Here is a 16,435-nt window from a genome sequence, read left to right on the forward strand (position 1 = left end):
GCAGAGAAGCAATGCTGTTACAATGAGTTGCTTCTCTGGTGAAGAGACTCCTGAGCATTTGTCTCAGGCATGTGAAACATAACTGTGATTCAGTCATGGATTTTGTACCTAGGAAATGCACAGTATTTCATGTGCCATTACAACTAGTTGGGCGTACAGCACTTATTTATGCAAGGGAATTTGTTATAAAATTTTAAACAACACATTAAAAAGAGGAATTTGTAAGAAAATTCTATGAACAATCACATTAAAACCTGATTGCACATAGTTAATCTTGCAATATTAGTGACATTATAGGTAACAAAGTAAATAGACTGTTTGCATCATGCGGCATTTGGGAGCCTGCATTCAAGCCTCTTCAAGCTGCCGGGAATGATTTATAACAAAGTTATTGCTGTCTTGTTTAATAGCAGTATTTATGTTGGACCAGATGAATTACTTCACAATGTCATAAAAGTTCATGTGGAGCTTGTAGATTAGATTGTTGCTGAAGCCTTTGGGAGGTATTTGAATTAGGTGCTGTGAAGTGTTGATGAACAAGTCTTTTTCAGTTCATTTCAATTTTCTGTGGTTAGTGTACAGAGCTTACGAAATTACAGATTCTTTGGTAGCTGGAAGGCAAAAGTATCACAGGTGAACTAAAAGTTACTTCTAATAATAAGTAAAAATTTGTGGTGGGAAAACACATAGCCTTCTGCCCTGTAGAGGCCCTTCTTCTGTACCCTTTTTGTCCTCATCTGAGAGCAAATCCAAAAAAGGAGTTGTCTTTGCAGCAGTGAACTTCCAGTCCTTGCACTGACTGAAATTCAGAATTGTGTGTGGGGTACGTGGGCTGTGTGTGAACTTTACAGAGACGAGCAGGACTTGAGGAGCACACTGCAGACAGAGTGCTGAACGTACAGCTGGTCACTGAGCATACTCCAGAGACACAAATTGATCTCGCATCTCTTAGACAGTGGTGGTTTAATGTAAAACATACACACAGCTGCCAACTTGAGTGTTGGCTTGCCTCTGAAGTGAGTGTGCTGGCTGCTGCCTGCTTTGCTTCTCGACCCACGGTTCCTGGATTACTCACTACTGTCGTGTGCTTTCAGGAGTCCAGGGTAATGCTGCTCAGAGGATCACAGAAAGCCTGTTAAACATGGCTGGTGTTTCTTTTCTGGTTCTTTATAGTGCTTCATTCACTTTATCATCTTTGGGGTAGCAGATTTTAAATTATATACTACAGATGAATTTTTTCAACTTGAGAATGTGCATCTAACACCTGCAGTAAGGTGTCTTGTGCTGCTTTCTAAAATACTGAGACATTTAAAGAGTGTGTGGAATTTATTGTTACACGTGTTCTACTTCACCTGTAGCAGCATGGACATTGTCAGCCAGAGGTGTTGCAAAGTCGTGTCCACCCAGCCTTGCAATCTGGATGTATTTTCCCTGCACTTAGCCATAGTGGGTTTATCTGACATTGGTTCCAGTCTTTTCATGTTTCTTGTGTTTTTAACTCTTGTTTGAATCTCAGCTGTTTACACTTTTAGTAAAATCTCTTCAGCATCTCTTTATGAACAAATTGGCTCTACAGATGTATTTAAAGCCATGCCTTCATTAGGACTCCCTCTCTGTGTGTGAGCTGTGAGGTTCTGGGCTTGTAAGGGTTTCTGAATAATGCTTTAGCTTCCTTTAGCTGAAAATCTTAGGTGTTTTTTTTTTTTTTCTTTTATTTTCTTTTCCTTTTTCCAGTTTAACTTGTTACCCTGGTTTATGGTCCTTGCATTAATTTTGTTTCCTAGTTCTACTTTCCTGTACAGTATTTTGTTGACAAAACTCTTGGCTTGGTGTTGAGTGAATTGCCTTCTCTCCGTTCTGGCTCTTGCCTTGCAGTTACAGCTGTAAGTGCTTGTTCACCTCCCTGCTAAGGATGAAGCACAGCTAAATGTGGTGAGCTAACTTACTAGCACACTGTTGCCAGAGGGAAGATGTTCTGTTTCTTCTACAGTCCCTTTCTTGCATCTCCCATCCCTGAACTTCCCCTTCTTACTTTTTTTCCCTGGTGCTCAGCAGACTCCCCCATGTGCTGGTTCTGCTCACTGCTTGCAGAGCAGAAGCCCAGCTGCATTAGGGAGTTGGATCAGCTCGGCAACAGGGCCAGAGAGTTCAAGATGGCAGTGTGGCAGAGAAAGAAAGATCTTTGGTGTTACTGAGCTGTTAGACTGACTTGTGTAATTGCATGTTAGAGATATAATTTGGTGGTAGATTCAGTTGCTCCAAGTTAGCTGGGGCTAGAGCAGTCCTGTGTCTTCCTCTCTGTCTTTTGCCATCACAGTTCTGTCCTTGTCTCTGCAATGGTATGATTCGGGGAACTGAACTGGGAAAAAGTGACTTTGTCAGAGTTAGTTTTCAGCTAGGTTTATTTTGCTTACCAGGAGTCTGGGTAACTACAGAAACCCCACTGGAAGGAAGAGGGTTTGGGAATCATGGCTGAAGGCAGGGGAAGCGGCAGCATCACATCATCAGTTCATGCTGCCTTAGAACTGCTTGCTTACAGAGGCAGGAGCACAGCTGAGTGTGGTGTGGGCTGAGGGTTTGCATGTTGATGGTATCATGTTTAGGTACAATGCATTGTTCCCTGCAATACTTCTCACTGTGACATTATTGTGATCTACCTATGTCCTTTATAACTGGTTATTGAGTATGAAGAAGTGGGTTATCAAATTTCTATCAGGTGAACAGAAGCTAAATGAAAAATTCAGAAGCTTGCTGCTCAAGCAGTTTCAGTTCCTGTTTCTTTTTCAGTACATAAGAAATAACAAACAGTTCAATAAAGGGCAAGTCAGGGCATGTATTACCCTTTGAGAGCACCTTGCAAGGTAGGCAATCTACTTGAGTGACATAATTGAAATGGAGAGGGAGAAGTAAACAAACTAACTTTTAAAATTGTGCAAATAAATGAAGAGGAATGGAATCGGACTTGTGAAGCAGGAGAGCTTCAACTTTCATCTTCTAGTCAGACAGCACTGACAGAGCAAACTCTCAGTAGTTGGGGAATGACAGTGACTGGCATGTGTGTTTTCAGGGCTGGAGTGAAAATAAGCCTGGTAAGTCAGGCCAAATGAATGAGAAAATTGAGTATGAACTCCTAGTGTATTCTTTTTACTTTTTTCCAAAAGGATTTTTTGTGTATGGCTGCTCCTGCTCTCGCTAAAACCAACTTTTACCCCAGCTTAACTATATGTGTGTTTTTTGACTGCTTTGACTGGACTGCCCATGAGTAGGGAATTTGGACATAAATTGGCTGGAAAATGCAGTATTTCAAATTAGGTAGTAAACATCTCTTTGTAGATTAACGGCTGCTGGGAATTTGTATTGTTCAGATTCAAGGCTGTCCCTACAGAGGGGAGGAGTGCCTTGCCATCCTGTGGGGAGTATTGATCTGGCTTTTAGGAACTGCTTCTAAAGTAAAACTAATCCTTCCTGAATATAGATGTATATGGTTCTGTATTGAATCACTTTCAGAACTTTAAAAGTTGCATATACAGCTTCTCTCTGATGTGGATGCTGCTGCAGAGACTATGACAAATGGGTATATGTTTTCTACACTTTAGAAGACTTTTTGAGTTTTTTGGACAGCATGAAGCAAATATTTGCTATTAGCTGACAGTGGAAAAAAAGAAATATTCTGTGCACATACACAGGTATAGGTTCATAATCTGTGTGTATAGATGTGTGCACATATTCTTACTATGCATATATACAATGTTTATATATATGTATGTATACCAATAGGGATAAGTGACATTTTATTGTGATAATGGTTAACTTGGTCTTCCAGTAGTGAGTTTGCTCTGTCCCTTGTGAGTTAGTCTTGCCAGAGTTCAAGTGGGTGTCAGCTTAAATGCATTTTGCATTATTAATGCCTGCACATAAAAATATATACAAATATAAACATTATAAACTGCAGCCTACCCCTGAGTTGCCAGCACTGAGTGAGTGCTGAAGAGCGTTGATCAGTGTTGATGACCTGACAAAGTGTGGGCTGAGTTCGACCACCAAGCCAGTTCTGTCCAGTGGCCAAGTTTTTGCCTTAAAGAGGTAAAGAATGACTGTTAAGACATTCTGACTTACAAACCAGTTCTGTGGTTGGTTTTACCCTGCTCATATCAAGCTGAAGGGCCATGCTGTTACTTCTGGGTCTGAAATTTGCCTCCTCCCACAAGGTCTGTGGCTTTGGAGCTGGGAGGTTGTGTCAGTGTGACTCCAGGTGTCGGAGAGCAGTGCTGGGATCAGACTGGCACGCTTGGGCTGCCTGGCACACACTCTGGGATTGACACTGGTGCGGTGGGCTGCGGAATTGTCTGTCGGACATTCAGGAAGGCATTTGGAAATCTGAACGCTTGTTTCCACAGCGCACAGCTTTTTTTAGGTTCAACCAGGGTGACTGTTTGAATGTTCTACCTACGTTTAAATTGTGCTTTTGGGTAGCTGAGAGTTGATACGTGGTATAAGCAAACAGGAATATTTCTTTAGCCTGTGTTCTTACATGGAAACATAGTATTTATTTGTGGTGTTGGGTTTTCCCCCCCAACCCTCAGCTGAGGCTGATCCTTATCTTTGAATTAATTAAAGACAAATGAGAAATTTGGTGATATAAAATTTTTCATTTTAAATCCATGTTAGATACTGAAGAATCTAACTTTACACAAAATTTACAAAAAAATGAGTGTTCAGGGTATTAGATGGATAGTTGTTTCTGGAGAGCCTTGTCTCCAACCTAACTAAAATAATGGTTATAGTAAAAACTAAAAATACCTGCCTTAATTGATGGTGTAATGCAGAAGTAAACATAGTACATTCCATCCTTTGAGAACAGAAATTGACTGTGTCTGTGATGAGCACATCCTGAACCGGTGTAACTCCATGTTTCTCTGTGTTAGCAATTTTGTGAAGTAGTTACAGCTATATTTTACAGAAAATAAAGAAGACTGAGCTTCTCAGATTCTCAGCAGAACTGTAACATTCTGAACATTCTTTTAAGTATATGCTCTTTTCCTAAAGCATAGCTGTTTCTGCTTTGACATTGATTACTGTATGTTCTCACTTAAGATGCAAAATTGACAAACAAGTGCATAGCGAGTAGCTAATGGAAACCATGTATATTGAGACTATTAATGATGTTTTCTACAGGAAAACGTATTTTTTTGTTGTTGTAGAACTGCCATCTGTTAAAGGAATAACATTTTTGCCTAAATACCGTGAAATGTATTTCAATGTGAATGCTGTATGGACTTGCAGCTATGAAACTAGTTCTTAAAAAGCATGTTTCATGTGATTAAGCAGTGCATTTAAGCTTCTTCTCCTGAAATAATTTGATCATGTTTTTAAAGACATAGTTGCTAGACTTAAATCACAAGGGCTGCAAGTTTTTCCTAGGTTGTTTTTTTTCTTTTTTTAATGTTATTTTTAAATACTTTCCAGTGAAAGGAAAGCGATGAGCTCTGGCTCCTGTTCAGGAGTGGGTCCTCCGCTCTGATTGCACTGACAGCCGTGGGTAGTCCTGCCTCTCCTCTGGCAGGCTGCTGGAAACCACCTGGAAAGCTGAGTGCTGCCTGTGGGACATTGCCTGGTGTGTAGGAGTGTGCTCCTGCCTTTTGGGCTGCTTTATAGCTTTGCATAATCTTCAGATGTGTGGGCAGATACCCGATTGCTTTGACAGGTGGCCACTGAGGAAGTGAATGAGGACAGTGAGGCCTGGTTGTGAAGGAAGGAAAAGGTGTTGCTCCCATTTCAGGCACTTGGAGTTTGATGGTCTAGCTTACTGGAGAGGGCTCCTTTTCTGCCTTGTGGAGTAAGAGGAGTTGCTATGCCTTTGTGATTCCAAATGAAAAATTGGTACTGTTGTCTGTCCCCAGAAACTTATTCTGCATCCTTTATGTGTAGGTGCCACCTAATGTTTTGATCAACTGAAAAAGTCAAAGATCTAAAATATTAGCAGTTAACCAAAAGTATTAACTATAATTGTAAAGTGTTAGGTTGTCCAAATCTAAATGATCTTCATGTTCAAAACAGTCAACATCATGTTTGCAAGATGAATGGTTCAGAAAGTTTGTTTTGGTTTTTTTTTTTTGCAAGTGATGTGGTGAAGGCAGGGAGTCCTTTCCCCCCATGTGATTTGACAGTACTGAAAAACACAAGTTGCATTTGGAGGTATTGGGGGGTGCTGGTATAGTTGACTCAACTCATCTGTTGCCTCTTTTCTGTGAACCTTTATATATCAGGGTGATGGCTTTGCAGAAGGTGGTCACTGTATTACTTGTTTAAAGAGGTGACAGACATGTCACAAATAGATGTGTTTATGTATTTACATTTCAATTTTAAGCAAGCTTGGACTCTTTTGGGTATTTTTAGTGTCTTGTAAATTAGAACTTGAAAACCATCTTTGGAAGAGACGTAATTATTGCCTCAATTGAAATTTAAAGATGAACAATATTACAGCACTATGTTTTGACCTCTGGAGTTAATATTAAGGTGAAAGGCATGCATCACAGTGAAAAAAGTCTTCAAGCAACAAAATCCAATTCTTACTTATATTGTGTCTTATAGTACAAAAGATTTACTTTGCATCCTTGGCATTCTTTTGCATCTTTGGGATTTTGTATGATCAAAATGCCACATTTCTCTAAAATATGAATCTATCATGCAGTGCAGTCTTTGAAGACGAAAAATTAAAAAATTAAAATAACTTTTACATATGGACATAAAATACTTGTCTTTCTGCAAAAGCAGCAACAAATCCACGAGTTAATAAATCTTCTGTGCTTTGTGGGTAGAATGTTTTACCTCTTTGGTTTGCTCTGGTTTTATTATAAAAACAAGCCACAGAGGGCAGAGCGACTGGCAGTGGTAATAATATAACTTCTCCCGTTTCTGCTCTTTTCCCAAATTTAACAAGAAAAGAGAGACACAAATTTCTGAACATGTCAGTTCCTCTGACCATTCAGACAAGGTGAGTGGGTTGTATATTTCCTGAATCAACATACATCATCTAAAAATTTCAGCTTACATTTCATTAATCCTGGGTATATATTTGCAATGAAGGGTAAAGGTTTTTTTCTTTACTTCTTTTCCCTTGGCATTTTGAAGCAAATGTTTGACCCATAGGAATTACCTATTGGTGCATTACACGGTCAAAATCTTGAATATTGAAACATATTAGTAAAACACCACAAAACCTTCAGTAGAAATATTGATGCTATTGAAAAGAGTAAAATTCATATAAAGATAAAATAGCACTTCAGAAAAAAATTATTGCCTTCTTAGCAGTGATAGAAGGACCTCTACAACAAGAAATTAGCAGAAGATTCCTTAAGTTTGCTGTACATTCCTCCCCTGGGATTTGTTGCAACTGCATCAACCCCTGTGAATCTACCTGAAGAACTTAGATGAAGTTTTGTGACAACAGTTTAATTTTCAGTGCTGTTGTGTTATGATTTCTTGCCTTGGAGGGGAGGTTGTATGGGAGATGTTTTAGAGCTTGTAAAAAGTGTCAGTATTGGTGTCCTAGTGTTGGCTGAAAGATTGCCTAGTCAGTGGTGTGCACTTCTCTGCCAGCTGATTCCCCCTTTCTCAGCATGATCATTCTGACAGTCTTGGAAATCTTGGCAATTCCTACCTCTTCTCTGCTTCTCACTTTGGTTTGATAATTGATTTTTTTTTTTTCTCTTGACCTGCCTGAAATTGCATTTTTTGGATCTCCTTTGTCTTTGAATCACTTACAGGTAATACAAAACAACAGGAAGCCCCAACCTGTATGCTTTGTATGGAAATATGATGGATGGGAAGGCAAAGCCTAAGGGGACCTTTGGTTGCTCTGGAGGGTGGCTGTGGTTTGGTGTTAGGAAGAGCTGATGGAGCTGGGATGGCATGTGGGTGACTGCTTTCAATGGGCCAGGGAGAACAGATCGCTAATGACTGATTTGTGTGTGCAGTCCATTGCATACTACACAAGGGCAGTGCAGGAGAAACTCTGCAGAGCTGCTTGGTGACTCTTTTGTCTGTTAGTGATGTTACCACAACAGTGCTGTAAGAATGACAACAGTACTGCGGGCACAAGCCATTCATTAGTTTCTTGAATGTTTTGCAGTTGGCTTTGAAAGACTTTTCTAAGGTTTTCTGCTTTCTGTTGAGAGTTATTTCTAACCCTTTGAATATCTAGAGAAATTACTGGGAGTATTTGTGCATGTTTTAACAGCTATTGGAATCTGTGTGGAGTGTAAAAAAAATAGCTTTGTACATGGAAGTACATAGGTTTAGCAGAATAAATTTATTACAGGAAATTTCCTCATGTTAAACATTAAATGGTGTCAGAAAAAATGCTGTGTCTGTCTCCTGAACATTCAGGATTTGGAGCAGGGAATAAGAAAACAATAAATTGAAAAGCAAGGATAATACTCCTGTCGGACACATGATTCTTGTTCCTCTGAAGGTCTTGGCAGGTTTGACCAGGTAGTAAGCAGGGATACTTTGTCTTTGTGTGGTGAAAAAGTTGTTCAGACCTTTCCTCTTAGTTTTGTATGAAAGCTTATTTCATCGTTTGCATTCGAAGCTGCCAGTGAACTTTGTGTTTTCTTCATCTGAACAGGGCTGGCCCTTGTAGGCATCAGTACCAGTGGGTGCTGCACCTGCTCCCCATCAGCGGTGCCTAAGAAAGGGTTCACTTCGTTGAGAAAAAAAAAATCTAATGAGCATTTGCGTTTTTGTCTCTCCTGTTTTTCCTACTAATGATTCAGTGCATTTTGCAACTCTTGTTACTGGTCAAAGCCTTGTGTGTCTTTCTTGGGAACATGGCAGGCATCTTTCCTCCCATTTACTGATGGGAAATGAGAAGCTCACAGTAGAGAATGGAGGCTGTGCTTTTAACATAGTATTTCAAAGGCCTCCTAACCAGCTTGTCAGGATGTATTGTGTACATGTTTAGCTTTTTTTTTCTATTTAGATGGAACTGTTCTTGCATACTCCCTAAAACCAACAGATAAATCAGTGCAAATAAGCAGTATGTGTGCTGCAGTTGTAACTCTTCTGCTGATCTGCTATTTCCTGTGCTGCCTGTAGGTCAGACATCTACATAGTTAAACAAGTGGTTGGTGCCCCTGAAGAGTAATGGGATGATGCAGCATTTATCAGACAGAGTCATTTGTCTGGTGCAATTTAATTCACATTATTTAATAATAAATTCAGATGCCTGTAGTAATTTATTTCATTTCACAGAACAGCTAAACATAAGAAAACCTCCTTCCCCAAACAGTGCAGAGCTGGTCTAGTTAAACGTTCCTAAACTCAAGCCTACAATTGAGAAGATTAATTCCTTTATTCTTTTGCTGATGTTCATTAATCATAAATATGGACTGAATTACAGTGTAATGACCGTGTTTTTCTTTTCAGGACATAAGGGACGTTGTTGTGTGATAGAATGGATGAACAATCACAAGGGATGCAGGGGCCTACTGCTCCACCATTTCAGCCACAGGTACATATATCTGGTTTTTCAAAAAATTTTTTTAACTGTTACTTATTTCTTAAATAGAGGAAGAGATAACATTGTTTCCTGTGGTAACGCAGAAACTGTAAAAAGATAGAATATATTCTGGTGATCTTGAAATTAACTACATATCAGTCCAGTATTCCATAGAAAATAATTAGTTTTGATTTTTGCCTCCCGCTCCTTCACAGACTTTGAGGAGTTGCTGTTGTAGTGTGAGAAGGAAGCAAAGATGAAATCAGTTGTTTCCTTAAGAAATGTTGAGTTGTTAAACACTGTTTCAAAATTGTATCAGAAGTACCATATTTATTTCAGACTGTTGCCTTCATCTGTCTCTTCTTACGCCTCCTGCCAGTGATACTATATGAATTAGTGCCATTACCTGTTGAAACCAGGCATCAGGTTTCAACTCCACAATCTCCATGGGTCGCCTCCCTTTCACTGTCTTGAAAAAAGTCTTTCCTTCAGATGAAACCTGTGTTTCAGCCCATGCCCCATCACCTCTTGTCCTGTTACAGTGCACCACTGAAGAGAGCCTGACTCTGTATTTTAACATGTGTTTTTCAGGAATTTGAGCCCACTGATGAGATTGCCCCTGAATCTTCTCTTCTGTAGGCTGGATGTTGCCAGCACTGTCAGCCTTTCCCCCTGTGATCTGTGCTGCAGAGCCCTGCTCATTTGTGGGCCTGTGCTGCACTTTGTCCAGTGTGTCTGTGTAGGGATGGCCCAGAGCTGGACACAGTAATCCAGACTCCAGGTGTGGTCCTGCCAGTGCTGAGTAGAGGGGAAGGATCATCTCCCTCCTCGCCTTCCTGGCACCACTCCTCCAAATGCAGCCCAGGACATCACTGTCCACCTCTGAATGTGTTGCTGGTCTGTGTTCACTTTGGTGTCCAGTGGGACCTGCAGGGTCTGGCCTGTGGAGCTGTTTTCCAGCAGGTCAGTGCTCAGCGTGTTCTGGTGCGTTGTGGGGTTATCGCAGCCCACATATGGGGCTTCCCACTTCCCTGTGTTGAACTGTGTCAAGGTCCTGTCAGCCCATTTGTGCAGCCTGTCAGGGTCCCCTGGGATGACATCAGGACCCTCTGGCACATCAGCCAGTCTTCCCAGTTTGTGTCATCAACAAACTTACTGAGATCGCACTTGGTCCCATCATCCAGATCGTTAATGACAATGTTGATCAATACTGGATTGAACCCACTGTTGATTCCTGAGGTACACTATTAGTTACAGTCCTCCACCCAGAGTCAGTGCCATCAGAAGCTCATTTGCTGTTTGGAATTAAGTGCCTGAAAGCTCTGTCAGAGTTTATCAACAAAATTAAAGCACTGTAGTCCCTTACATCACAAGGATGTTTTGAGAGTGCAGCTAGTACTGCCAAACTGCTTCCATATTGTAAAAGGATTATTGAGGAAGATAGAAAAATATGGATTAGCAGTCTGAGGCAGTAGACTCTTAAGTTCCAGAACTTCTGCAAGAGTAGGACGGGAGCATTTTAGCATCTAAATAGAGAAAAGCATTAATCTCTTACTAGACCTGAAAAGCCATGAAACAAAGGCAGCATGTACATCCCTTACTCTTTCGAGTTTGTTTATTTTTTGTTTGGGGTGTGGTTTTTATGTTTGTTTTGGCATTCCCAAAGCTGACGAACAGTGGTTTATTAAGTCTCTTCTTATATGGAAGCATATCTCTGTTCAGTATTGCTATTCTGCTCTGTACTTCCTTCTTTGCCTGTATTCCCCTCAGAACGAGGACTCAGAGCTCTGTGCAGTATTCAGTGTATACACAATAGACTTAAGTAGTGAAACATTTTGTTTTCTGTTTCATTCAGTTGCTTTTTCTAAAAATGTCTGGCTTGCTTTTTGGGGGTAACTGACCAATCAGTTTAACTTTTCATGGAAGTTTTTCGGTGGAGTTTTGTAGATCTTTTTCCTGTGTGGTGGTAGCTAATCTAAAAACAATGATTCACAGTGTTTAGGGTGGTATTTCCCATTAAGTTTTGGATTGGTAACCTTGAGATGCTAGTAAAGAGTACCCGGGTGGAAATCTAAGGGAATCTTCTGCAAGGCTTTGCAGTCATATTTTCAGCTGGTTGTCTGGATAAGTTTGGAATCTAAAGAAACTTTATTGCAGCATTATATGTATTCAATAGTGTAGTTTTCTTTGGGATTTCACTGGTAACTTTTCTAAGAAAATAACTTTTCTGCTGCTGTTTCTTGTCTTGGAGCTGGCTGTTAGGCTGAGAGGGAGCATTAAGCAGACTGAGTGAGCTTAGTTTTATGGGTTAGGAACCCTCACTGAAGGAACCTGGTTAAACATCTTTAGAAATGTGTGATGTGATTTCTTCCAGAGAAAACCTCAGGTAGGAAAAACCTGACTCCACTCTTAACTGCTTTTTAGAGTCTCTAAATTGTTGCAATCCAACTGTTTGTTTGGTTTAGTTGTTGAACTGAATCTATGAGTAATTTAAAAATTGATCAAGTTGTTTTTTGAGTTTTATTTTAACAATCCAGATGAGTTTTTGGCTTGGTATAGTGCACTGGCATACAGTGATGGAGTAATACTGAGGAGGTTGCAGTGGGAGAGAACAAGGACCTCCTGGGAAGTCTTGCTCACTGGAGAAACTGATGTGTGCTGTGGGCTGGGCTCACTGATTGTAAGATGGGATATTTTGGTCAATAAAGACTTCGTTGGTTTCTTCAGTGTTGTCTTAACAGATGTGAGAAACACACTGTCTTTTTTTGTGCCTACCTAGGTCAGTATTGAAGTGCATCAATACTCTATGGGGCATGGAATGCTTTTGAAAATTTAAATCTCAAAGATGGTGGAGACTGAATGCAAATAGAAAGTTTTGGAGAAAGATTGAGGTAGAACATCTCTTGAGAGCTCTGGCTGAAGTGACAGCTACTGTCTGGCATATTTTTGGAAGTTAACTGTGATTGCCTTGTACTAATTTCTGTGGCCTTTCTGTGGATGCTTTCCTTCCCTGGCAGTGCTTTGCTAAATTGTCTATCAGCTGTTTTCTGAGATTGAAAGAAGTCTGAAAATGAGTAAGATGGTTTCTGTTGAAGATTGTCTCCATTTGCTTGTCATATAAATGAGCTCTTAATGCCATGATTAATTAAGTAGTATGGCATGATGTTTGTCTTTTCTCCAGTAGGAATGTTTAAGCTTATCTTTCCCCACATTTCTTCTCTGTGCAGGATTACAACTGAATGTATGGCTGAGATATGAAATTTACAGGAGTCAGTCTGTTCAGAGCAGGAAAAAGAATAACATTCTTGCAGTTTCAATACATTGCTTGGCCAGAAGTTTAAAAAATGAATTTGAAAAAAGGAAGCCACCCTGGTTATTTTAGTGTTGTCAGATAGATATCTCTTCCATGGAAACTGTAATATTCCGAGTGCTCACTGATTTGCTTGGCAAATACAATGTAATGTGATCATTAGTGGAGTGTGTATAATCTGTTCCGTTACAGTCTCAGACTGAAGGAAATCTTTATCCTGCACAAGCTTATTCTCCACAAATTGCATTGTGGTGAGGAGAGACCCAGTGGTAGTTGGAGATGTGCAGCTATGTTGCTTCTCATGTCAGCTCTCCACATCTAAATTGTATGACAGGACAAGGGAGCAGATGAGACAAGCTGTCACTCAGCCACACTGCCCTTTGAAGAAAGGCCATGGGGGGGAAAAGGTGCCGCAAATGGGCTGTGAAGTTTACATACACTGCCCACTGTTAAACAGATTACCTCTAATGAAGTGTCTAATGCTCAGGCCATATCAGCCTAATCCTTGGTGGCAGTTCATCCCTCAACTGCCAAAAAACACGGCCCTCTGGCCCTCTCTCGCCACTCTGGCCGCCAAGCACAGGGAGGTGCCCGGTCTTAATAAAGCAAGACAGTGTGTGATCTGACATGCAAATGTAGGTCATTGCATATGTAAATGTGTGATTACAAACCTGCATGCCAAAACACATTAGTGAGACTTTGCTCTCAGCATGCGGTTGTCACACTGCCTTAGTAGTTCACGCTAATATTTGTCAAGTTGCTGTGCAGAGGCTGCAACTCCCAATTCAGATGGGAAGTACACAATACTTTCTTAAATATAGGCTATTTAGAGAGTCTGTGTCTTGCAGCTCTGTGTAGAGAATTTAAAATCTTGAAGTGTAATTTCAGACATTTTCCCTAAAAGCCCTACAACTACCTCGTTAGGCTGGGTCCTGCACTTTGGGATGCACTGGAGCATTAATGCTGCACCACTTTTGTCAAAACGAGAGTTCTCATATTTTGATTTCTGGAGCAGCAGGATATATAAAAATATATTGGATAGCCACTGAAAGAGGGACATTAAAATACATTCATACAAGCTCTCCTTTATTATGGATTGGGTAGTTTTTTGGTTCCTTTTTTTTTTTTTTTTAAATTTTTGGATGGTGGGAGCTAGGATATAGGAAACATGGCAAATTAAAGCCTGATAGGATTTCTTCCATTTTATGTCTCAGACTCCTGATAAGCTGAAAATATTCTAAATACGTCTCAAGAATTTATAATTTTCAATTGTCACTCCACAAATGGTATAATGAATGTTTTCTTTAGAACAGCTTGTGATTAGTCTGGGACAGTTTTAGTTTTAATGCATTGGAACGAAGCAGTTTTAATAATTTAAACCATATTCCTTCATATGTGTCTTTACACTGGCATGATTAGTCTTAACTGATTTTAGTCTTAAATGCGAACTTCTTTGCAATATCTTTGATTCTAGAAAGCCTTACGACCTGACATGGGCTATAATACACTTGCCAATTTCCGAATAGAGAAGAAGATTGGCCGTGGGCAGTTCAGTGAAGTTTACAGAGCAACTTGCCTGCTGGATGGGGTACCAGTGGCTCTGAAGAAGGTTCAGGTAAGGATGGTTTTTGTATAAATATTAAAAGGATACAGTTAAATTTGAAAGGCACATGACATTCAGATGTGATTTTAATGAGTTTTTAAATGGTCAGAGGTAGTAGAATTAAGAACTTTGAAAATTTATACATGATTTTGTATAGTATTCCACAAACCAGGGTTTTGAAATTGAAAGTAAAGTCCATAGTTGCTGGGAAAAGATAACGCATCTAAATTAGCTATATTTCCAAACCAAATCTTGGAATCTCTAACTAATATAAATATTTAGTGGTCTCTAATGTGAAAATATATTATGCAAATCCATGCATTTTTTTATTAAATAAACATCTGTAATCTTTCAGTTAAGTAGCCATGCTTCAAAAGTGCATAAATCAAATAAGGTCTATACGTAATTAAATTTGTTATAGTGAAAAGGAGAGGAGTTACTGTTTCAAAAGACTGAAAACTACCTGAGACAAATACAGACCAAAACTGTGCTTGAATCCATAGCTTGGTGTTTCCTTCAGATTTCGGGATACAGCTCAGTTCATATGATCATCTTCATGAATAATACATCTGTGTGTGGGACTCTACATGGTAATTAAATGCGAGTGCACTGTGGATCTAAGTGGATTGCATTGGTCAAAATATTTTCTTGAGGAGCCTAACTGTTTCCAAGGTTTGTGGTTTAGCCAGAAGTGAAACAGCAGTTGTCACAGAAGATGGAAGAGCAGCAGGCTAATTAAGTTACTGGGGCCAAGAAACGTTAAGCTCAGCCCTTGTAAATTTTAGCATAAGAAATGGACTTATTATTTGTTCAGATACTTTGTCTTAGCAGTTAGCAATTTTTAAAATGTTTAAATCAAAAGTGACAGTTTAAATGAAAACATCTTTTCAAGCTGAAACATTTTCACTGTCACGCAGGCAAAAGACAGCTTGAGCTATGCCTCTATCCAGTATCGTTTCCGTTCTTTCTTTTTGTTTGGAGCTGCTCAGAGATGTTAGTTGTAAGACCATTAGCCTCTGAAATTCCCTCTGGATTTACTTTGAAAGTTCTCTGACAAGGTGTTTAATTTTGTAATCAAAACTGAAATTGACATTTCTGTTTTGATCTTGAGCTAAGTTTAACGTAACACTTGAAGCAGTACTGCCATCAGTTCTGAACGGGTATTTTTGCCCTTATAGACTGCAAAACAACATGTGTAAGATTCTGTCGATTGTTTGCTAGAGTTTCTGCATTTTAATAGTTTTGGTTTTGCTGAGTTAAATGTATGCACTGCAGATTTCTGTCATATCTTGACTTGCTGTTCCATTTCTGTGATTTCCTATGTGCTGCAGCACCAGGAGGCAGGGCTAGTCCTGGCAATCATAAAAAAGGAGACTTGGTTCCCCCTTCTGGGAAAACTGCCAGGTATATACTACTTCAAAAGCTGAAATATATTCTAAGAACTTTGATCAACAGTCTTAAAACATTAGGCTAATTCTTCCTTCATTTTCATCATGTGAGAAACCAAAAAGGTCAAATGTGACTTGAAATGCATGTCAATTAAGGTGGATGTGGAATGCCTGGGTACTTGAAGAAAGTCGTAAAGTCCAACCATGAAATTTTTATAACAGTGCTTGCATTAAGAATACAGAGGCATTTTAGCATGTATACTCTGAACAGTGTTTCAAAAGGCAGTATGTGTAGCTATATTCTCACAGCAGACTTTCCAATTCGACAGAAGATTTTTTCGATGTCTGAAGAAGACATCACCTGCTGTCCATGTACAGGTGATGGTTTCTACAGCAGAAAAGCTTTCTTATTTAATTTTTATTTAATCCCTTAATACTTTCCTAAGAACATACTTGGTTGTTGGTAGGAAGTAGTGTTAAAAAGTTGTCTTTCCCAAATGGTTTTATCCTGACAGTATTCCAGTTGTCTTCAAGTGTCCCACATAGGTTGTTGGTTTTCCATTGAAAGTTATTACCTGGTGCACATCAGGAGGGGGCTGTGTTCTGTGACCCCTAAAGTCACTTTCCTTGTG

The 16,435-nt window shown here is 39.6% G+C and overlaps 1 protein-coding gene across 4 annotated transcripts in view; it reads left to right on the forward strand.

Moving 5' to 3' along the window:
• The window catches only part of NEK7 (NIMA related kinase 7), a 70,063-nt gene that overhangs the window by 3,092 nt on the left and 50,536 nt on the right, over positions 1–16,435 (forward strand). For all 4 annotated transcript variants that reach the window (XR_004241680.1, XM_032117252.1, XM_032117254.1 and 1 more), the window contains exons 2-3: positions 9,430–9,514; positions 14,287–14,427. Coding sequence is in view for 3 of the 4 variants with exons in the window: in XM_032117252.1 (XP_031973143.1) it covers positions 9,458–9,514; positions 14,287–14,427 (198 nt within the window). In the remaining variant the exon portion in view is untranslated. The remainder of the gene's footprint in view (positions 1–9,429; positions 9,515–14,286; positions 14,428–16,435) is intronic.

Source organism: Corvus moneduloides, chromosome 9 (genome assembly GCF_009650955.1).
Source record: "Corvus moneduloides isolate bCorMon1 chromosome 9, bCorMon1.pri, whole genome shotgun sequence".
NCBI lineage: Eukaryota > Metazoa > Chordata > Aves > Passeriformes > Corvidae > Corvus > Corvus moneduloides.